The sequence below is a fragment of the Mesoplodon densirostris genome, chromosome 19, assembly GCF_025265405.1.
Source record: "Mesoplodon densirostris isolate mMesDen1 chromosome 19, mMesDen1 primary haplotype, whole genome shotgun sequence".
Taxonomy (NCBI): domain Eukaryota; kingdom Metazoa; phylum Chordata; class Mammalia; order Artiodactyla; family Ziphiidae; genus Mesoplodon; species Mesoplodon densirostris.
Window position 1 is genome coordinate 14,927,550 of NC_082679.1, and position 24,012 is coordinate 14,951,561.

General features: G+C 36.3%; 1 protein-coding gene across 6 annotated transcripts in view; it reads left to right on the top strand.

The window, feature by feature from the left end:
* Positions 1-21,483, top strand: part of LOC132480559 (zinc finger protein 420) — a 61,335-nt gene extending 39,852 nt beyond the window's left edge. Inside the window, exons 3-6 of one of the 6 annotated variants that reach the window (XM_060084817.1) lie at positions 3,024-3,098; positions 3,607-3,695; positions 4,969-5,095; positions 18,262-21,483. In XM_060084817.1, coding sequence (XP_059940800.1) covers positions 3,687-3,695; positions 4,969-5,095; positions 18,262-20,192 — 2,067 coding nt within the window. In that variant the 5' untranslated portion in view covers positions 3,024-3,098; positions 3,607-3,686 and the 3' untranslated portion in view covers positions 20,193-21,483. Of the gene's footprint in view, positions 1-3,023; positions 3,099-3,436; positions 3,696-4,968; positions 5,096-6,518; positions 6,649-9,845; positions 9,869-18,261 lie in introns of those variants that run through there. The other 5 variants (XM_060084818.1, XM_060084819.1, XM_060084823.1 and 2 more) reach the window with 5 other exon arrangements.
* The last annotated feature ends 2,529 nt before the right edge of the window (positions 21,484-24,012 follow it).

A 24,012-nucleotide genomic window follows, 5' to 3' on the forward strand; every position in this document is an offset into this window, starting at 1 on the left:
CTTACGGATTTTTTTCCAGTTTGATGTAATTTTGTCTTACAGTTATACAAAACATACTCACAGTTCCAAAGTCAAATGGATTCTATTTGATACCACCTTATAATTTTTTGTGTGTGTTCACAAGAGATATTGAGCTAAATAAAATATTTTTCTTGTAGTATTTTTGTCAGGTTTTGACATTATGGGTTTTTTGCCTCAAAATGTAAAAGAGATTGTCTACTCCTTTTCTTATTTTCTGAAAAAGTTTGTGAAGGGAATAGCATTATATCTGCCTTAAATGTTGGTAGAACTTACTGGTGAAGCCATCTGGGTCTTCTCTCTAGACAGGGTGTTTTATTTTGTTTTACTAAAAATTCGATTTCTGTAATATCTATGGGGCAGTTTATATTTTCTGTTTCTTCTTGTGTGACTTTTGATAATTTGTGTTTTAAGGAATTTGTCCATATCGTTCATATTGTCAGATTTATTGGCATAGGGTTGCATTATCCTTTTAATGCTTGTAAGATCAGTATTCTCTTCTCCATATTGGTAATTTTTTTTCTTCATAGACTTGCTAGGAGCTTATCAACTCTATTAATCTTTTGAAAGAACAAGTTTTTTGCTTTGTTGATTCTCTGTTAAAAATCCATTTTGGATCCATTGTGGATTTTGTGTTTATTTCTATTATTTCTTTTCCTCTTACTTTGGGCTTCATTTGTTCTTCTTTTGCCAGCTCCTTAAGGTGGGAACTGATGGTACACATTCCTTTTTTCCTAGCATTTAAAGTTATAAATTTTCCTTTAAATACTGTTTTTGCTGCAGCCCACAAAATTTGGTAAGTTGTGTTTTTATTGTCATTCAGTTCAGCATATTTTTATGTCTTTTGTGATTTCTTCTTATAAGTTATTTAGAAGTGTGTTTAATTTGCAAATATTTGGAGGTACTACTAGACCTCTTATTGTTATTACTAATTTAATAGTGTGTGGACAAAGACCAGAAAATATACTCTGAATGATTCAAATTTAAAATATTTCTGATACTTTGTTTCTTTCCCACACCTGACTTAGTACCTAGCCATGCATTGCAGTATCCTAAGGAGTTGCAGTCCAAGGACTCAGGCCTCCCAGCCAGCCATGCTCTTATGCACATCTGCCTTCCTACCCCAAGTGCCTCCATTACGATACCTCTTTATCAGGCACCGACTTCCTTATCATGTATAGGGAGGCAAACCTTGAAGGTACTTTTTCTCCACTGTGACTCAGTACTCAGTACTTTTCTACTCCTAGCCCTTCCCCCATCTCCCTCTCCATGAAGTGGGAGGGGTCTTTTGTTTGGTACTCCCTTGGCAGTGAGATGATTCCATAAATCTGTGTTTATCCATTAGACCTTCTCTAGGTGCTGTTCCATGGGGGAAAATGGAACAGTGGGGGAGTCAGCACTGTCTCTGGGTTAGCCTCTTGCTTATACTAGCTGATTAGTAAGTGATTAAATATTAAAGGCTTGACTGGTACTGTCATTTTGGCTGTTGTCTTGTCTTCATCAGCTTTTCTGACAACCAGCAGCTCAGCTCTATCTAGCACAGCTCAGTTCTTGACAGTTGACTGTGGTATTCTTGACAGTTGGGTATGGTATCAGTTATATCATGGTACTTGATAGTGTTGTATAAATCATCTATATTGTTACTGATTTTTAAGAATCTACTTTTTGTATCAATTACTGAGAGAAAGATGTTAAAATTTCCAAATCTGATTGTGGATTTGTCTCTTTCTTCCTTTAGTTCTTTCAAGTTTTACTTTATATATTTTGATGCTCTTTTGTTATGTCTTTACACGTTTAGGATTGCTGTGTTTTCTTGATGAATTTATCATTTATTGCCAGTGTTACTCTTTGTCTATTTTGCCTTATATTAATACAGGTACACAGGCTTTCTTATGCTTAGTGTTTGTATGGTATATATTTCTGCATTTAACTTTTTTTTAATCTTTATTGGAGTATAGTTGCTTTACAATGTTGTATTAGTTTCTTGCTTTCTCCATTTAACTTTTAACCCATCTGTTTATATTTAAAGTGCATTTCTTGTAAAGAGCATACAATTGGAATTTGCTTTTTTATCTTGCCTTGACATTGTCTTTTTATTGGAATAGTTGGACTGTTTACCTTTAAGGTAAGTAAAATTTAGTTTAAGCCCTGCCAGGGATGGGAGCATCCATATACATGTCTTTTATGAAGAACTTGGCACTTTTTGGAGTTTAGTTCATTTAAATTTATTTGTGTCTTCAGCTCTGTGATGAATTTTTTTTAATTCTGAATTTACATCTTATCTGAATTCTTTTTTTATTGTTACGATGGGCACAGTTATCTATTGTAGCTGGAAGAAGTGGAATTTCTAATTAAATATTTATTGATCACCTATATCAATGATTCTCTGTAGGGGCAGTGACTTTCCCTAGGGATGTTTTTGAAATATAGCTGGGTTCTTTTGAATGTTTAAATAACTGGGTTGAGGGTGAAGGCTTCTGGCTTTTGAAGGACTGAAGCAAACCATGGATCTGGATCACAGCTTAGAAAGCTTTTCTGTAAAGGGCTAGACAGTACGTATTTTAGGCTTATGGGCCATATGGTCTCTCTTGCAGCTGTTCAACTCTGCCATTATAGTGTGAAAGTAGCCAAAGACAGTAATTATATAAGTGAATGAATATAGATGTGTTCCAGTAAAGCTTTATTTTTAAAAATAATTGGTGGGCAGTAGTTTGCCAACTTCTAGGTGTCCTGAAGTGCACAACAAAGAAATTGTCTGTGACCTGCAAGATGAGGACCATAGCTGGGGGAAAAATGTGTTTATAATTATCTGGGTCTGGCACCTCTCACGTAAAGCATTTTTTGCCTGATTTTTTTTGAATTGCTGCACTTATCTATTTTACTATTATTGCATGGTTTTACTGTCAGCTAAATCTTCCAGGAATGCTACCATAGTTTGATTGAGAAAAGATTGTACTTTGTTTTATTCAGAAATTTACTGAGTTTTTTTAAACCATTTTAAAAAGTTACAGCACTGACGCCAACACTGCTTGTGATATGACTTGCTAGTATCGCGTACCTGTAGAAGTCTTCATTTGTAGGTAATGCATTTCATTGATTTTACACACACATACACACACATACATATATGGCCTTTATTTTAAAATGTCAACTATAAATAAAAGATGTCAACCATATTAAGTTGAATATTGTAATCTTATAAATCTAAATGTGTTCATTTTAAGTAGTTGTAAGCCTAAGTGTTTAACTCTTTGAGCCTTCTGTGTAGTTGTGTATGGTCATTAACATATTAAAATTTAACAGTTGGTCATTATCTCTGGTTTTGGTATAATGTATATAAGTGTGTTTTATTACCTATAAGTTTCATTTCAGAAACAGTAAAGAAGTTGTAAATGTTTCCTCTTTGTATATAGAGAGAGCATTGAGTTTGACCAGGGTAAGAATCACCACCTGTATCTCACCTCCTTAATGTATATTTTGGGGATGGGAGAAAGAGACAGGAAGAGGAGAACAACAAAGATAATTCTAACTTACCCATTTGGAGCTTTGCAAAAAGCATGGTCTCATGGTTCTGTTTCTCCTCCCCAGTACTGCCTTTTCCAGACTCTGTGCTTCTCTAAGATAGGAACCCAGAAGATGATTGATCATTTCTTGCAGCTGTAAAAACCATGGCTCAGGTAAATCAGTGTTTCCTTGTGCCCTCTTTAAATAATCACTTTTTTACAGAATACGTGCATGTTTGCATTCCTTATTCCTAAAAGTTCCTTCCTGACTCACCCCATTCATGAGTGTGCTTTCCAGTTTTTTCCAGTCTTATAAGTGATAGTGTCTTCCCTAAGTATGTCTTTCTAATCTAACCTATATTCACATACTTATGCAAAAGTCCAATGAGCATCTTTGACTGGGAACACTGATATAACAAAAGCAGAGTCCCTGATTTTTTAAGATTTGTACATACCACGCATGAGAAAACTTTGACCTTCTCTTTAGACCTACATTTCCTGGTTAGACAAGATAGGATTTGGTCTTGACTGGGCTTAGTGTCCATACATGGCAAACCTTGTGCTTTGTGAGCTTTTAAGATAAGGAACATACTAGGGATTGAATACAGAGAGATCAGGGATCTTCCCTGGGAATCCGTGATTGATGAATACCAGTAACATGGATCATTTTGATATTCAACATTTTGTGCTAATCTTGAATGTTTAAGTTTAGATTATCTTTTCTACCTTTCTGTTGCTTAGAATAAAGAAAAGGTAAGTTTTTAAGTGATTAATAGTAACAAGAAAGATCATTATTCACGTGATGATGCCATTGAGAATTATAAACTCCCAAAAGTAAAAAATGCTTACAAGTTTTTTATGTAACCTAAAGTGTTCAGTGATGCACACTTATTAAATCAGATATATTCATTATATGGAGCTATTCTACAGTCTATTAAAAATATTTACTAAATTATTGGTAACAAGGAAAATGCTTATGATGTAATATTCTGATATAATGATGAACCTGAGGTTTCAATAAATTCTTTAATTTTATGCAAATAAGATAGAGATTTTATAAGGTTTTACAGAAAACTGTACCAAATTTTTTCTTTCTTAAGTAAAGAAGAAGAAAGAGAAACTTGCATTTGTTGAGAATGCATGATATGTAAGATACCTATTGTACAGGGTGCTTGTGTATGCTATTTCTTTCAATTGGGACATTTCATTTACTTTATTAATTCCAGATTTATGTGTAAAATGAGATATTCTATATGCAGGAAATATCTACAGCAACAGCATAAAAAGGAACTTCAGAAGCACCAATTTCTTTAGTGTCTTATCCATGTAAGAGGCTTCCCAGCCTATTTGCTCTGTTGCCTTCTTCGTGGAGAGGTCTCTATCATCTCCCCTTCCATTAAAAAATATTTTCTTTATTTCCACAACTAGTATTATGTTTGTGTTTCAGAGATCAGTGATGTTCAGGGATGTTGCCATTGACTTCTCTCAGGAAGAGTGGGAATGCCTGGACTCTGCTCAAAGGGATTTGTATAGAGATGTGATGTTGGAGAACTATAGTAACTTGGTGTCACTAGGTAAGGATATCTACCCCTGGTATTTCAGGATCTACCTTTGGAATGGCTGCTTTCTTTTCTGTTATTTCAAGGTTGTTTTTAAGTGATTAACTGAATTTCTTATTATTCTCCAAGGAATAGTTTCAAATTACTGGAAGTAGACATGGATGGTTTCATTGGGCACATTTATCTTCTCCAGCCTTCAACTATAATTGCCTGTCTTCCTTCTGTCTTCCTTCCTGTCTTCCTTGATGAACAAAGGGAGAGAATTGAATTCTGGGACACTTGCAATATTGCCAGAAAAAACAGGCTATGATTCATTGTTACAATTTAGATCTGCCAAAGCAACTCTAAATATTTTTTTAATAGGTGTAGAAATGTATGTTTTTTCTGACAACAGAAGAGCTTACATTATTTATATAGTGACAGTGTGGATCAATGCATTTCACTAGCAATTCAAGTGAACACAATCCCTTACAAAAAAAATTATCTTATTTGTGTTTTGCAGTTGAATATCACATTTTAAGAACTTTGTATTTTACACTGAATGAATATGCTAGAACCACCTTTTATTGGAAAATAGCTCAGGAAGAACCTGTGATTGTTGAAGAAAGTTCATTGTTTTTTTCCTTTAGCAACGTAAGGGATAGCGCATATATCAATTAAAACTTTAATAAGCGATTTTCCCATCTAAATGATGACTTTAGTCTTTGGACTCTTCGAGTCACTGGAATATAATTGTCTCTTGCCCCTTCACTTCTCTTTTCCCCCTGTAACAACCCTTTTATGTAAACTTGGGAGTCAGTTCCTTTCCAGATTTTTTTTGTATTTAGACTTATATCATTTGTCTCCGTTCTTTAAAATATACTCATTTATTCAAAATATATTTATTTATTGAGGGGCCTGTTCTATGCCAACGACTGTAGTAGGCATTGGAGAAATAATGATCTAAACAAGGTTCCTATTCTGCTGAAACTTACCTTCTTGTGGGAGAAATACAAAACAAATAAGGAAACAAAAATACATGTGTATGTGTGTGCATATTTATGTGCATATATTTATTTATTTAATAAATATAAAAATTGCAGGTAGCAATAAACAGTATGAATAAAGGTGAAGTAGAATAGGCAGAGAAAGAACTAAATGGGGAATGGGGGGTAGGTTATTTTAGATAGGTAGATTTTGGAGAAACCTCTCTAAGAAAGTAATATTTGAACAAAGACTTTACCAAAGTAAGGGCATGAGTCAGGCCAGTATCTGGAGGAACAGTATTCCAGGCAGTTGGAGTAATAGGTGTAAAGGGCTTGGGCTGGGCATTAACTTTGTAGGAGGAACAGAAAAACATTATATCTAAAGAAAAGTGAATGATAGAGTAATAAGAAATAAGGACAGTTAAAGAATAGAAAAAAAGGAGTTGAAATTTTATTCTCTAAGGTGGTGCCCTCTGAATCCTGGCCGAAGCAAATGCAAATTCTCTCTGGAGGAAAGTAAGAGGGCTTTTAGAATTCTCACAAATTAATCAACAAAAGATGAGCTCACAAAGATCATCAAACCCACGAGGAAACAGGTCACAGGTGAGTTGATAAGTAATCTAAGGAAACAACAGATCGCATGGTAAAACATTTAACATTGGAATTTTTAAATGTAAATATAAACTATTGGTGAAATACTTAAATAAACTAAATTACAAAAATGAAAAGCAATAAAAGATTTTTATAAAGGAGCAGATGTGAAAGAGAACTAGGTTGAACATTTCTAAAGGTTCTGTTTAGTCCTTTTTAAAAATAATTATTCTAAGGTTGATAAATTTGCATGAAAATTATTCTTTTTATAAAAAGACATCATAAAGAAAGTAAACGACAAGCCGTGAATTGGTTGAAGATAATTGCAATGCATATTGACAAGAATTAAGTTAGTATCTAGAATATAAAAAGCTCCTGTAGATGGTTAAGAAAAAGGTAAATAACCTTTCTGAAAAATTGGGTAAAAGACATTTATAGGCAGTTCAAGGAAAAGGAAATGCAAATAGCCAATAATCATGAAAAACTGTTCAACCTCACTAGCAATCAGGAAATGCAAATTAAAACCACAGTGAGATAATTATTTCACACGCCCTAGATTGTCAAAAATTGAGAAGTATGACAGTACCAAGTGTTTACAACTTTTTTTTTTTTTTTTTTTTTTTGCGGTACGCGGGCCTCCCACTGCTGTGGCCTCTCCCATTGCGGAGCACAGGCTCTGGACGTGCAGGCTCAGTGGCCATGGCTCACGGGCCCAGCCGCTCCGCGGCATGTGGGATCTTCCCGCACTGGGGCACGAACCCGCATCCCCTGCATCGGCAGGCGGACTCTCAACCACTGCGCCACCAGGGAAGCCCTCAAGTGTTTACAACTTTTAAATGCAGAAGTGCTATATACCTCATTATTCATAAAAGCCAAAAAGTGGAATGACCCAAATGTCTATCAGCTGATGAATAGATGAGTAAAATTGGTATATCCTTACAATGGAATACTAGTCAGCAATAAAAAATAATGAAGTTCTGATACATACTACAATACAGATGAACCTTGAAAACATGCTAAATGAATGAAGCCAGACACAAAGACTACATGCTGTATGATTCCATTTATATGAAATGTCCACAGTAGACAAATCCATAGAGACAGGAAGTAGATTAGTGGTTGCCTAGCACTGGGGTGGGAGCTGGGAGGTGAGGGTGGATTGGAAAATGAAAATGGGGAAATTGAAAATGACTGCCAACAGGTATGGGGTTTCTTTTTGAGGTTATAAAAATGTTGTAAAATTTGATTGTGGTGATTATTGTACAACTCTATGAATATACTAAAAACTGTTGAATTGTATGTACTCTGAATGAACTGTAGATATATGAATTATACGTGAGTAGATGTTTTTTTAAGTGTTCTGTACCTTACTGATGTCAGTATCAATTGGCATAATCACTTTGGAAAAATATATAGAAATTATTTCTAAAGTTTTAGAAAAGTATGTATTTATTTTTATTTATTTGGTTGCACCGGGTCTTAGCTGCAGCACACGGGATCTTCATTGTGGCATGCAGGATCTTTAGTTGCACCATGTGGAATCTTCTAGTTGCGGCATATGGGCTCTTAGTTCCAGCATGCAGGATCTAGTTCCCTGACCAGGGATGGAACCCAGGCCCCTTGCATTGGGAGCATGGAGTCTTAACCACAGGACCACCAGAGATTTATTTAATAATAATTAAATTTATTTAATAATAAATTAATTTATTTCTAAATTTATATGCACTTTGGAAATAGCAGGAGTCCTTTTAAAAATTCCAGATCCCAGGCCACATCCCAGACCAATTAAATCACAATCTATGGGCACGGGACAGAGATACTATTTTTTGAAGTTCCTTAGGTTGTTCAAATAAATGTTCAGACATGTTTGGTAACTACTGTAATATGATATTATCTGAGAATTTATTTTTAAAATTTAATTGTTATTGCCAGTATGCTTGGATTTATTTCTCTCCTATTTTATGCTTTTGGATTACTCTCTTGATCTTCTTTGCTTCCTTTTAAAATCTTGCCTTAATCAGGATGGGTACAGTTTTTTTGTTTTTTGTTTTTTTTAAACTCCACTTCCTCCCTTGTTTAGTTTGGAAGATATACACTATTTGTATGCTTTTACTGGTTCTCTTTAATTTTTTATCACATGCATTTTATTCATCTTAATGCAAATGCAGTTTTGTAGTTTTTAAAATTATAATGATGTTTGAAAAAATATACATTTTTAATGGAAATTAAATATTTTACTAGATAGTAATTGTTTTTATTAATAATAAAACATAGTTATTCAAGCCACATATAATATTTGGTCTGCATACTACTTTGTAGAGGTCTTGTAATAAACTGTATGCTTCACTCTCATCCCTAGGATTTCAAGGCCAACAAGTTAAAAAACACAGATATCAAGGACTGTATCTACCTTGAAATAAATTGGTGGCTGCTGTGGCAGTGAGTTGAGGTTTATAGAGAGATGTGATATTTTCATCTCTATGTCAAATACATATTTTATTTTCACAAAATTCTTGTCAGGTGTGTACCAGCAGTGTATGACTTACTCTTTTTCTACACTTTGACCAACACTAGATATAATCACTTAAAAACATCTGTCAATTTGTAGATAAAAAATTGAATAACATATTGCTGTGATTACTGGTGAGTTTAAATATTGTTTTTAGAGTATTTCTGCTTGTTTTGGTCATTTAATCATTATCATTATTGTTTGTGTCACTTAACAAGTACATACTTAAGAAAGGCTATAGTTAATATCTCCCTTCTCCCAGGACAATATAAAGAATCTTAGAATGTTTTAACTTTGGTTAATCTTTCCTATTTAGTATGTTATTGTTGGCTAATATTTTAGTTCTGTTTTCTTTTAACCTCCCAAAATGGGCATTATTTTTGTTTTACAAAATGGCAATATTTGGTTGTAGATTTATTCACATGAATACCCTTTTATTTGCACACTATTCATCTTCCATCATACCCTCATACTGCGATCATTTTATTTATCATGAAATACATTAAGCAAGACCTATTGTTAGTAAATACTCTTCATTTATATTTCTGTTGTTGCAATATAACCTTGTTTCATCTTCATTCTTGCCTGATGATTTAACTGGGTATGGAATTCTATACTGACAATTGTTTTTTTCTCAGCACTCTGTAGATATTATTCCACTGTCTTCTGGCTTCTGTTGTTGCTCTTGAGAGGTCTACCATCTGTCTCATTGTTGTTCCTTTTGTAAGTAATCTGTATTTTCTCTCTGGCTGTTTTAAGATTTTTTTTTAAGATTTTAATATAATTGATTATATTGTTTTATTTCTAGAATTTTGTTATTTTCCCTCTCCCCTAGATCTTACTTTTCTTCTATATATTCTCTTCCTCATGGTTTTGATTTTATATTTTCATACATTTTAAGCATTTATATTACATGTATCATTCAACAGTTACAATTTCTGGGGAACCGGTCTAATTGTGCAGTTTCTTGCAAGCATAGGGGCTCTTGTGTAATGATGAATTATCCATAGCATTTTTTCTTCTTTTCATTGAGAGTCTAGGGCAAGACAAAAATGTACCTTGTCATTTTCCTTTGAGATCAGATGGATTTTTCTTTTCCTTTCTCTGAACTGTAGGCCTTGGACAGTTCTGATTTTGTGAAGAGGTTCAGTGCTAGTCCTTGAGCTTTAGTGGGCCCAAGGCTTTTTGTCTCTTGGGTTTTTTTCATACCAGTAAGGTATAAACTTTTAGGCAATTGAAGTCAACAAATGTCCTGAGGGTAGCTGTGACTTCAGAGTATGCTGACCTCTAGTATCTGATGATCTCTTCATTTTGCCCCCTTTGGATCTGCTTTATTTTCTTTTAAGCATGGCATACTTGTAAAAGGGTATTTGATATATATTATCTAGCATTTCATGGTGTTTTGGGGAAATCTGATACACCATTCACATACTTGCAATATTGAATCCTTCTATCTCTGAACATGCTATATTTACTTTTCTTTTTATGTCCTTCTGTAAAGTTTCATTGCCTTTTTAAAAGGTCTTGCACATTTCTTGTTAAGTAATTTCCTCAGTACTTTATAAATTTTGTTGATATTATAAATAGAAATATTTTGTTCTCAGACAGAAATCATATATATACATATATATATAGGTAGAGCAAAATATTGCTTTCTGTAAATTGATAATAACCTTATAGAAATATCTAATAGTTTTGTGATGGATCATGTTGAATTTCTAGGTAGATAATTTTGCTCACTACATATAATGTATGATCCCTTTCTTTTCTATTTGTAGCATTTTGTGAAAACTAATCAGTAGGAGCTGAGTATTTGACTGTATCACAATTTGAAAACAGTTATTGTCTTTTTTCAAACTTTATTGGGAGTGCTTCTAATGTTTAATTAAAAATTTTTTTTATTAAGTATGTTTCTGTCGGTTTCTGGTAAATACCCTTAATTAGGTTAAGGAAGAGCCATTAGAGTTTTTAATAGATGGTCTTAAAATACATTTTCTGATGTTGAACTATATATATTTCTGCATTTGTGGGGTAAACCTTATTTGATAATGATGTATTAGTCCTTAAATACACAGCTGGATTCTATGTTGCTAATATTTTCTTTTAAAACTTTACCTATGTTTGTTTGTGAGATTGGATTAGTTTTCCACAGACTGGATTGTTTGTGAGCTTTCTTTGTCCAATTTTTTTACCTGAGTTCATTTAACTTTGTAAAATGACTTGGGTGGATTTCCATATTTTTTTATATTCAACAATGGTTATATATGATCTTGCCAATAATACCATCAGTCATCAGTATCTATTGCTTTTTAGGAGCACAGACATTGAACTCAAATTTTAAATTCTTAAACAAGTGGCTCAAATGGTCAGTTATTGAAATCAATCAAGATCTCTAAAACAAAGGAGCCTCAGTGTGGGGAGACAGCCTGATTCAGCCTGCCTCTTTATCTAATCATGTGCCTGGCAATGTGTTTATTGGATCCAGACATGGTTGAAGTGAATGCCTTGACAGTCAAAGCTTAAGTCATACTCTTGCATTACAAAAAAGAAAAAAAAAAGCCAACTGTAAGGCTTACACTATAGGAAGGCATGGAGAAGAGTTGCAGAACTTCTGTGCCCTCTCCAGGTGCACCACCCTTCTAGCACTTCAGTGTGTTCACTGACCCAGAAGCTCTCTTAACCCCTTCTGTTAGGGTTTTTCATGGAGGCTTCATTATGTAGGCATGATTGATTAACTCAGTGGCCATTAGCAATTAATTCAAATTTCAACCTCTCTCCCTTTTTCAGAGGTGGGGAGTGGCTGAAAGTTCCAATGCTTTTATTACATGGTTGGTTCCCCTGGCAACCAGCTCCTGTCCTTGGGGGCTTTCCAAAACTCACCTCATTAACATAAACTCATGTGGTTGAAAGGGACATGTTATGAATAACTAAAAACATTCTTTTTACCTTTATCACTCAGGAAATTCTGAGAGTTTAAGGAGCTTTCTCCCAGAAAACAGGGACAAAGTCCAAATATACTGCTTCTTATTATATCACAATATTATAGTCCTCTACTTTGACTGTGTATTTATCAGTTTCTCTTTGTATGGCTATCAATTTTTGCTTATTTACTTCAGAGCTAAGTTGTTAGTTGCCTAAGGCCATGACTGTTCTGATTCCTCTTGCCTGACTCTAAGATGATTGCCCTGAGCTGATTTCACTGGAAACTGATAAAGAACTTCTACAAACTTTAAGCTTCATCAATCTACCTCCCTGCACCCATACTCATTCTGCCTCTTTTCCTATTATCATAGATGACTTTCTGTGCCTTTATCTAAGGCCAGTACCTCCACTTATATACTAAATGCCAGTCCTACTCATCTGTTTGAGGACATTGTTGAAGTGATAGCTCTCTTAGTCTCCTGAAACATCAGCTTGTCTATATCTGTTATAATCGTTTTTATCAGCATGTTACCAAACTCAGGTTCAGCTATTCACCACTTGAAAGCTAATACTTGAAAGACAAGTGTTGGTTAGAAAAGAAAAGGTTGCTTTATTCAGAAGGCTTGCAACCTGGAGAGAAGGAGGACTTGTGTCCCAGAACCAACTCCGAAGATTCTGCTTGGCCATGAAAGTTTTTAAAGGGACAAAAGGGGAAACGATCTCAGTTAATCATTAAGGTAGGGGGTCAGATTCCTCGTCATTTTGCATTACGTGCAGACTTACTGACTCTTGTGATCTTCCTTTAGATGCTATCTTGTTCATGTAGTTTGCTCGTGGGATTACTGAAGGGAAGGCTGGGGAAAGGTTCTAGTCATCTGTTAATTATTCATTTCGGCCTAAGGAAAGAATCAACAGATTAGGCAGGGCATTGTGTGATCAGTAGATTTCAAAGGTGTGATTGGGCTGGAGGTTAGTTAAGCATGGGGGCATCTGGTGTAAAAGTTAGTTAAAATATAGCTTTGCTGAAGTGACAAGGCAAAGGGCCTTCTGCAAAGTGCTGGTTCCTGCAGAGTTGTTTCCTGCAGAGAGCTACTTACAAGCACACAAACATGTAACTTCGCTCATCTTAAAAGGAAAAACAGGGCCTCCCTGGTGGCGCAGTGGTTAAGAGTCCGCCAGCCGATGCAGGGGATACGGGTTCGTGCCCCGGTCTGGGAGGATCCCATATGCCGCGGAGCGGCTGGGCCTGTGAGCCATGGCCGCTGGGCCTGCGCATCCGGAGCCTGTGCTCCGCAACGGGAGAGGCCACAACAGTGAGAGGCCCGCATACCGCAGAAAGAAAAAAAAAAAAAAAAAAGGAAAAACAAAACAGACACAAATCTCTAAACACATATTTTCCTCTTGCTACAGCTCCATTTCTCTGCTACTTTCTATAACAAAACTTCTCAAAAGAATTTTCCATGCTCCCTACCTCCAGCTCTTCTCCCATGCTCTTAAATCTGCTTCAATCAAAATTTATCCCCATTTCTCCACCAAAACTATCTTGTGAAGATCATTAGTATCCTCCATATCACTGAAGACTTTGTTAAATTAGAAGTCACCATTTACCTCATCTTTCAGCATGTGACATAATTGATCATTCTTCCTTAAAATACTTTCTTCACTTGGTTTCTGGGATTCCACACTCTCCTAATTTTTCTCCATCTTCCTTGTCATTGGCTGCTTCTTCATTTTTTTTTGTTTGTTTGTTTTTGGCTGCTCCTTCTTAATCTCCTTTGCTAGTTTCTTCTCATCCACCTGACCTCTAAATGTTGAAGTGCCCGAGGGTTCAATCCTCAAACTTCCCTTATCTTTTCTTCCCTTCCCTTCCCGTCTCTTCTGTATCCAAAGGCTCCCTGGATGATTTCATCAAATCCCATAGTTTTAAGTGTCATCTATTTGTCAGCGATTCCCAAATTTATAAATCTAATCCATGTATGTCCCCAGAACCCCATATATGCCTGTCTACTCAACATCTTTACCATGTAAAGTCCAAAACAAAATAGTTCAAAACCAAACTCTTGATATTCTCTCCCAAACCTTCTACTATAATGAGAAGTTCTCAGTAAACAGCGCATTTATTGTTCTGGATGCTCAGGCAAAATACTTAGAGTTTGTTTTTACTTTTCTCTTTCATATTGCATGTCCAATCCATCATCAAATCCTCTTCATTCAGAATGTATCCAGAATGCAATGACCTCTCACTTTCTCCACCTCTTCCTCCACACTCTAGCCTGAGCCATGTGGATTATTGCTATAGCCTCCTAACTTCTATCCACCTACCTTCTGTATTTTCCTATTGACTATCTGTTTTTTTTTATTTAAACAAAACAACCAGAAGGATCATTTTTAAGCAAAGTCAGAGTTTGTCATGCTGCTTCTCACAACCTTCCAATGACTCCCCATCTCAGAGTAAAAGATTTCTTAAAATTGCTAAGACTAAGATTTCCTTGTCTTTTTCCTATGACTCCAGAGGATTGTTTTCCTCCCTCTGAACTGTAGGCTTTGGATGGTTCCAATTTTGTGAAGAGGTTTATTTCTAATCCCTGACCTCTTATTGGTCCAAGGCCTTGTCTCTTGGATTTTTTTTTTTTAATCATTAAGTTTCAGAGGTAGGCCATTGAAGACAGCAAATGTCCTGAAGATAGCTGTGGCTTCAAAACATGTTTACCTCTCTAGTTTCTGTTTTTTATTTCATTGTGTCCCCTGTGGATCTTCTTTACTTTCTTTTATGCTTTGCTTACTTTTAGAAAGTGGTTTGTCATGTTTGTTTTTTTTGGGTTTTTTTTTTTTTTTTTTTTGCGGTACGCGGGCCTCTCACTGTTGTGGCCTCTCCCGTTGCGGAGCATGGGCTCCGGACGTGCAGCCTCAGCAGGCCCAGCCACTCTGCGGCATGTGGGATCCTCCCGTACCGGGGCACGAACCCGTGTCCCCTGCATCGGCAGGTGGACTGTCAACCACTGCGCCACCAGGGAAGCCCAGGTTTGTCATGTTTTATCCAACATTTTTTTGTGTGTTCTTCAGGAAATCTGATGTACCATTACATATCAGGTGTATCCACTGTCACAGTCATAATATACAGCAGTTGTATTATACCCTTAAAATCCCTCATGCTGTCTCTTTGTTGTCAAATCCTTCCTCCCTCCAACCTATGAAAAGTGACCTATTTTCATTCCTACAGTTTTGCCTTTTCCAGAATATTATACAAATGAGAATCAAAATTTATAGCCTTTGGGGTCTGGCTTTTTTCACTTAGTAAATAAGATTTATCTATATTATTGCATAAATCAGTAGTTTGTTTCTGTTTATTGCTGAGTATTGTTCCATTGTATGGAAATACCAGAGTTTGTTGATTCACTCACCTTTTGAAGGACATCTGGGTTTCCATTTTTTTGGCGATTATGAATAAAGCTACTGTAATTTTTGGTGTACAGATGTTTATCTGGATGTAAGTGTAAATACCTATGATTGCTGGATCATATGCTGCGTATATGTTTATCTTTATAAGAAACAACCAAACTGTTTTTCATCATGGTTGTACTGTTTTGCATTCCCATTGTGTAGTGTATGAGAATTTTGTGTGTGTTCTTTTTCTTGATCTATATGTCCATCCAACCTACTCTTTTTAAAATAGAATACCAGGAACTTTATCACTCCAGACTCTTTCCCTTATATTGAATAATTGCTTTTTTTTCTCTCCAACATTCCCAGCATTCCGTAAGATTACAGAAGCCTTTCATTATGTCTTTGACCTGTAGCAGTGCCTGAGAAATGATAAAAGATATTCTTCTGGGATGAACAAATAGAATTGCCTTGGATAGAAGAGTAAATAAGAAAAGATATGAGAGGGCATAAAGAAACAAAACAGGGTGAAGTAAAAATAAGTAAACAAAAGCAACTTGGTATTTTCATTGGTAAGGATAGGGAGAACTAAAGAAGATAACCATGGTTAGTACCTAGGAAGTAGTATGCAAGAGGCTAGGCAATTGGAGAGGCATATGATCACTTTTTGCATTTTTATCTTAAATTTAGTATGGAGGTACTTTTATTTGCATCTGTAGGGAGGTATTGGGGAAGACACAGATCAGTGGTTTCCAGGCATCTGCCCCTAGGGTGAAGAGAGATCTACTGCAAAGGGATGGCACAAGAGTATCTAGGAATAATAGAACTGTTGTTGTTTATCATTACTGTGGTGGTGGATACATAACTACAGCCTTCATAGGTCCGTTTCTTTTGTCTTTTTTCTCCTGATTTTTAGTTAAGTTGTCTTGTATCCTCATTCACCTGGTCAATTTTTATTGAGTTCTAGACACTGTAAAGAGAAATTATAAAAGCAGTTTTAAGCCTTCATCTTCAGTGAAGATTTAGGTTTGCTTATGGCAAGCGATCTTGAATTACCTCAGTCCAGATATCTGAGTTTGAGGTGATTCAAATATGATTCATACATCAGACCCTGCCCAGACTGGTCTACTGTTTCTCCCTATTCCTCATTGTAGCCCTCTGGGCTCCCAACCCAAAGTATGGAGAATTTATGTTGAGCCTTGTTCTCCAATTATTGTGACCCAAGACCCATGAAGTGGTCCAAAACACTGTTTAGTTTCTCCACATCTCACTTGCCTTTTCTAGAATTGTAAGACCTCCCCAAATGGAAAAGTAGCCCCAAATGTTGGGCTTATTTCTCTGAATTTTCATATCTTGCAACTTTTAGCCCACCAACTCTTTATTCTTATATGAATTCTCTAATGCCTTCAGTCAGGTGCCATTTGTATTTTGTCCAATTTGTATAATTGCTCTCGTCATTAGAAAGGTTCATTTAAATGACCTAGTCGTCTGTTACCAGAAATAGATGTTTAAGATTCAGGAACTGGCATTTAAATTGAGACCTTAGGATGAGGATTGGCTTATATAGAGTATCTCATTCAGAGCAGTCGAGACATAGGACAGGCTCTAGGTAGTTGTAAGTTGAAATAGGCTTTGTGATTTTCAGAGCTGAAAGGAATCTAATATGTTTGGCAAATAGTGAGCAAAGCTGAGAAGGCTCATGGGGAATCAGATACTTAGGTAGGAACCATGGAGAGCTTCCTCAAAGTCATGGAAGGCATTTGGATTTTATTTTAGAAGTTTAATTTGGAAGCTATTTAAAAATTTTAAGCAAAGATAGCTAATCATAATCTGAATTTGAATCAGAATCTGTTAGTGGAAAGCATTAAAACTAGAGATTTCCAAGCTCTTTTTTTCTGATTCACTAGATTCAGATTCAGTTAGTCTTGTGTGGTTATTTGGGAATCTTTAAGGTCCCTAGGTGATTTTGATCCCCACCAAAATTTGAGAACTACTGACCTAAAATGTTTTCTTAATCTCTTCCCTTATCTTCTTTTTTAAAAAATTAATTAATTAATTTGTTTATTTGTTTTTGGCTGTGTTGGGTCTTTGTTGCTGCACGAGGGCTTTCTCTAGTTGCAGCGAGTGGGGGCTACTCTTCGTTGTGGTGTGTAGGCTTCTCATTACAGTGGCTTCTCTTGTTGCGGAGGAGCATGGGCTCTAGGCACGTGGGCTTCAGTAGTTGTGGCTCGCGGGCTCTAGAGCGCAGGCTGAGTAGTTGTGCATGGGCTTAGTTGCTCCATAGCATGTGGGATCTTCCCAGACCAGGGATTGAACCTGTTTCCCCTGCATTGGCAGGTGGATTCTTAACCACTGCACCACCAGGGAAGTCCCTTCCCTTATCTTCTAAGTATAGTTTTCATTGTTCTCTGATCACTCGTGTGCCCTTTATACATATTAATATATGAAATCATTCTAAGCTAATGTTTTTTCAAACTCTGGGTAGCAACACATTACTGCAGCATGAAATCAGTTTAGTGGTTTTTGACTTTTTGTGTGAGAGAGAGAAAGTGGGATGGAGAGAAAAAGATGACTAGAATAGTGTAGTGTAGAATAGAATAGAAAACAGAATAGGTATTGTTTTATGAAACTCTGCATGTATCAGGTTGTGATGTGAAAGGTAAGTTGTACACAATATTTGAAAAATTCTGAGGTAAGCCAGTTATTTCCTATGGCTATTATTTCCATATATATTTTTTCACATATAGTCTTTTCTACCGTGGAAGGTCTTTTGAAATGACACAAGAAATTTTTGATGTTCTCTTATTTTTCAGACTTGCCTTCAAGGGGTACAAACAAGGACTTAACTCCAAAAGAGGATACTTATGAAACAGAATTATCCCAATGGGAAATGAGTGCCAGCCTTGAAAACTGTGATCTTGAGGAGTCCAATTCCAGAGATTATTTGGAAGTCAAAGGCACATTGGAAAAGCAACAAGAAAATCAGGAGGAATATTTCAGTCAAGGGATGATCATATATGAAAAAATGTCTATTTTCAATCAGCATACTTATTTATCTCAACTCCCCAGGTGTCATTCTACTGAGAAACCCTATAAATGTAAGGAATGTGGGAAAGCTTTTAGACGAGCCTCACACCTAACTCAACATCAGAGTATTCACACTGGTGAAAAACCCTATGAATGTAAGCAATGTGGGAAGGCCTTTAGTCGTGATTCACAACTCAGTCTTCATCAGAGACTTCATACTGGTGAGAAACCCTATGCGTGCAAGGAATGTGGGAAAGCCTTTACTCAGAGCTCACAACTTATTTTACATCATAGGATTCATACTGGTGAAAAACCATATAAATGTGAAGAATGTGGGAAAGCCTTTATTCGAAGCTCACAACTCACCCGACATCAAAAAGTCCATACTGGGGAGAAACCTTATGAATGTAAAGAATGTGGGAAGGCCTTTACTCAGAACTCACAGCTTACTCTGCACCAGAGACTTCATACTGGTGAGAAACTCTATGAATGTAAAGAATGTAGGAAGGTCTTTACGCAGCTCTCACAACTTATTCTTCATAAGAGAATTCATACCGGTGAAAAACCCTATGAATGTAAGGAATGTGGCAAAGCTTTTATTTGTGGCTCACAGCTTTCTCAACATCAGAAAATTCATAATGGGGAAAAGCCATACGAATGTCAGGAATGTGGAAAGGCTTTTATTCGTGGCTCATTACTTATGCAACATCAGAGGATTCATACTGGTGAAAAACCCTATAAATGTGAAGAATGTGGGAAGGCCTTTATCCGTGGCTCACAACTTACTCAACACCAGAGAATTCATACCAATGAAAAGCCCTATGAATGTAAGGAATGTGGAAAGACCTTTAGTCATGGCTCACAACTTACTCAACATCAGAGAATTCATACTGGCGAGAAACCCTATCAGTGTAAGGAATGTGGAAAGGCCTTTAATCGTGGCTCCCTCCTTACTCGACATCAAAGGATTCATACTGGTGAAAAACCCTATGAGTGTAAAGAATGTGGAAAGACCTTTAGTCGTGGCTCAGAACTTACTCAACATGAGAGAATTCACACTGGTGAGAAACCCTATGAGTGTAAGGAATGTGGGAAGTCTTTTATTCGTGGCTCACAGCTTACTCAACATCAGAGAATTCATACTGGTGAGAAACCCTATGAATGTAAAGAATGTAGAATGGCCTTTACACAGAGTTCACATCTTTCTCAACATCAGAGACTTCATACTGGTGAGAAACCCTACATATGTAATGAATGTGGGAAGGCCTTTGCTCGTGGCTTACTACTTATACAGCATCAGAGAATTCATACAGGTGAGAAACCATATCAGTGTAAGGAATGTGGGAAGGCCTTTATTCGTGGTTCACAACTTACTCAACATCAGCGAATTCACACTGGAGAAAAACCCTATGAATGCAAGGAATGTGGGAAGGCCTTTAGTCACGGTTCTCAACTTACTCTACATCAGAGAATCCATACTGGTGAGAAACCCTATGAATGCAAAGAGTGTAGAAAAGCCTTTACTCAGAGCTCACATCTTTCTCGACATCAGAGAGTTCATACTGGTGAGAAACCATATCAGTGTAAGGAATGTGGGAAGGCCTTTACTCGTGGTTCACAGCTAACTCAACATCAAAGGGTTCATATCAGTGAGAAATCTTTTGAATATAAGGAATGTGAAATAGACTTCAGTCATGGCTCACAAGTTTATATATGAATTATCTGATGCTTGTGACTAATATAGAGAGCCTTCTCTGATCATTAATTCATTATCATCAAAGAATTCTTAAAATGTGAATATGCAAACACATTTGCTTCATAAAGTTCAGCATCAGTGAATTTGTGTGGGGGAAAGATAATGATAATGTAATCCATGTAGAAAAACCTACTAAACTTTAGCAAATTATAATAGAGAATAATTCTGTTAATGTAAATATAGGAAGACTTTTAGCCATAGCATATGTCTTTTTCAACATTATCTTGACTCAGTTGATTTCCTTTGTGATATTTAACATGATAATTAACCACTGCTTTGGTTTAATCAATTATCAGATAGACCTAAGACTAATTCCTTATAAGATTCTTGGAAGTATTATGTAAGTTATTACATAATAAAGTTCTTAGGACAGTGCCTTCAACATAGCATATCACAGATATAAGCTATCATTATGACTCATGTTATTTTAGAGAATTAGCATGAGAGGAGGACATTTATTAGTATAATGAATGTTGAGAATCTTTCATTAGCATTTAACCCTGATTTTTTGAGTGGGGGGCACTGTATGCTATAATGAATATGAGAAAGCTTTCATTCACATCTCATCCCATATGCTGTACGAGGAAATTCATAGTGTAAAAAAAAAAAACCTGTACATTTAATCAGTGGATTGTTGAAGAGGTGTGAAATGAATTGTAACAAAGTCCAAAAGCTCATATTTTCTACCATCTCTGACCACAGTTCAAGAATGTTACTTAGAAATGAAAAAAAATTGGATAGCCAAAATAAATCTTTATACTAGGAAATTTTTTAAAACGTGAATGCACAGCTTTTGAATTAAACTAAGAAACTGACATTATAGACTATTTTACAATGAAAACTGATAAGAATCTGTGTCAGAGACTGCTATTTCCCTACCCAATATTCATTTTCCCTTCTTCAGTAATAGAATTCTTGGCTGAAAAGCTATCTCAGCCTCCCTTGCAGATCCACAAGATGTAAGTGGTATTTGTATGAATAGGACATTTAAGAAATCCTTATTTCCTCTCTGCACTTTTTTTGTTTCCCTGCCTACAATGTGGATATTTAATCTGCACCTCTGGCAATTTTATGGGGACTTTGAGAATGGTATCTGGGTATTAAGGATGTTGGAGCAGAAATACAGAACATGTCTACACCTATGCTGATTTTATGAAACAGCCATACCAATTTGGGTCTGCCTGCCTTCTGTATTTCTTTATATAAAATTAAACTTCTTATTTGTTGATGCTGTTGTCATTTTGTTATTGACAATAATTATTATGGATATAAAAGTTTGTACCTGGAAGTGGAGTGCTGTGGGTAAAAGAAATCTCAAATATGGCATTAACTTAGGGCAATGGAGAATGAGGATCTGCTCATTTCAGGCTAGGAAACTGAAATGAGCAGACTCCTTACCATCTTACAAGGAAGATCTTGTACCAATTAAGGCTGTAATGTTAGGAAATGGAAGGAGTGATTCAGAATGTATGTTTCGGATGTTTCTTGCTGCTTTCAGTAATGTCCTGTGAAAGAGATGAATTTAGTGTACGGTTAGCTACAGAGAAGCTGCTAGCAGAGATTGAAAGTGACATTGCTTTGTTAAGAGATGCTATGTCAGGCCTGGAGGTGCTCAATCCAGGTTGATGGTAAATTCACAATTTTGAAACTTGTGGGATTCAAAACACCAAACTGATTCTCTACCCCCAACTGAAGCCACTTATAGTGATTTAAAGTAGCAGTCTGAACAAAAAATGAGACCATTGCCCCAACCATGCAAAGGCAGTGAGCCTCCTAGCAAAGATGACTTTAAAATGCTTTCCCCACCCAAGCCTGTCATTCTAAAATTAGTTATATTTATTAAGTATTTACTGTATTCCAGCTACTATCATAGGTGTTTAGGATATACTGTATTAATGAGTAATTCTAGCAGGAGGAGATGGAATAATAATTGTAGAATATGTTAGAACATAAATGGTATGGGGGGGAGAGGTCATTCAATAGGAGTTGAGAGGAATATGATAATATTTGTTGCTGTATGAAATAAAATGATCAGAGTAGGAAGATTTGAGTGGAGAAGGAAAGATTTGAGTCAAGATTTGAAGGTATGAAGGAGTAAGTCTGCGGTTACCTAAGGGAAGAGCATACCACACAGGAAAAAGCTAGAGCAAAGGCTTCACGATGGGACTATGCTGGTGTATTTGAGGAATATCAGGGAAGCTATTGTAGAGGTCTGTGCAAGGAGATGATTGATAGAGGAGGTCAGATAACAGGGCCATATCTTGTAAGGCCTTGTAAGTCATTGTGAGCATTTTGGATTTTATTTGGAGGGAAATGGGCAGCCCTTGGAGAGTTTTGAGCAGAGGACATGATCTGACATGTTGCTATTGTGTTAAAACAAACAAACAAAAAAACTAAGTGGGTAGGAGGCTATGGCATTAATTCAGATGAAAGATGATGATGGCTCAGACCAGGATGGTAACAGTGCTAAGAAGTGGTTGGATTATAGATACATGGTAAATGCGATGGAGCAGGCAAGATTTGTTTAGGGACTAGATGTCAGTTGTGAGAGGAAGATAAAAGTCCAGGGTGACATTAACTCAAAGGTTTTGGTTCCAAGCAACTGGAAAGATGTGTTCCCATCAGCTGAGATATGGAAAGCTACAGTTCCATCAGTTTTGTGGGAGAAGACTGGGAGTTCAGTTTTGAACGTGTTTGAAATGTCTTTTAAACACAAAATGACAATGTTGAGTGGGCACTTGGTTCTGGCTTGTACTATGGTAGAGATTATATTAATTTGGTAGTTATTGCCTATACTTATTTAAAATAAGGAGGCAGGCTAAGATTTTTAAGGACCTACATGTAAATGAGAGAAGAAGAATAGCAAAGACTGATCCACAGTGTGTTCCAACATTAAGAGTTCAAGGATAAAAGGACAGACCAGCAGAAGACGCTAAGGAAGACCGTGAGATGGAAGGAAAACCGGGAGTCTGACATTACAGAAGCCAAATGAAAGTGAGTCAAAGGAAGGATGATCAGTGGTATCAGATACCATTGGCAGGTTACATAATTGTGCAAGGCTTGAGAATTGGCTACTGGATATAGCAATATTGATGTTACTGTTGACCTTTAAAAGAGCAGAGTTATTTTTGGTGTCTTTGTTTTAGAGTCATTGAAGTGAAAGCCTGATAAGAGAACAGAAATTGGATACACTGTTTGGAGATGTTTTGCTGCAAAAGAAAGCAAAGAAGTATGTTAATAATTAGTGTAGCAGTAGGAATAGGAGTGTTTTTGTTTGTTTTCAGGATGGGAGAATTAATAGCAATTCTGTATGCTGATTGGAATAATCCAGTAAGCCGGGGGCGGGGGTGGCAGCGAGTGGATGATTCAGGACAAAGAAATGAGAATTACTGGAGCTATGACCTTATATAGGTAGAGGGGATAAGATTAGTGGATGGAAGGATTAGGTTTTTAGGTGATACCATGGGAGGCTTATTCCTGGCAATAAAATGGCAGGATATGGGGTGCAGATGCTGGGAAGTGAGTAAATGACATAGAAGGAAGAAGTCTTGGGAAGTGTTCTGATTCCTTCAGTGCTTTCATGAAGTGGTAAGCAAGGTTAGCTGAAAATATGGGAGATGAGAAGTTTGGGGTTTAAAAGAAAAGAGAGGAGATAGTCACTAAAATGAGATATTTAATGTACAGTATAATTAATTGTTGCCTGGGAACTTTAAAAGGCTAGAAAACTGAAAGAGCAAGGAGGCCAGTAAGCAAAAGAAATCATCAGCTTAAAACTGTATTT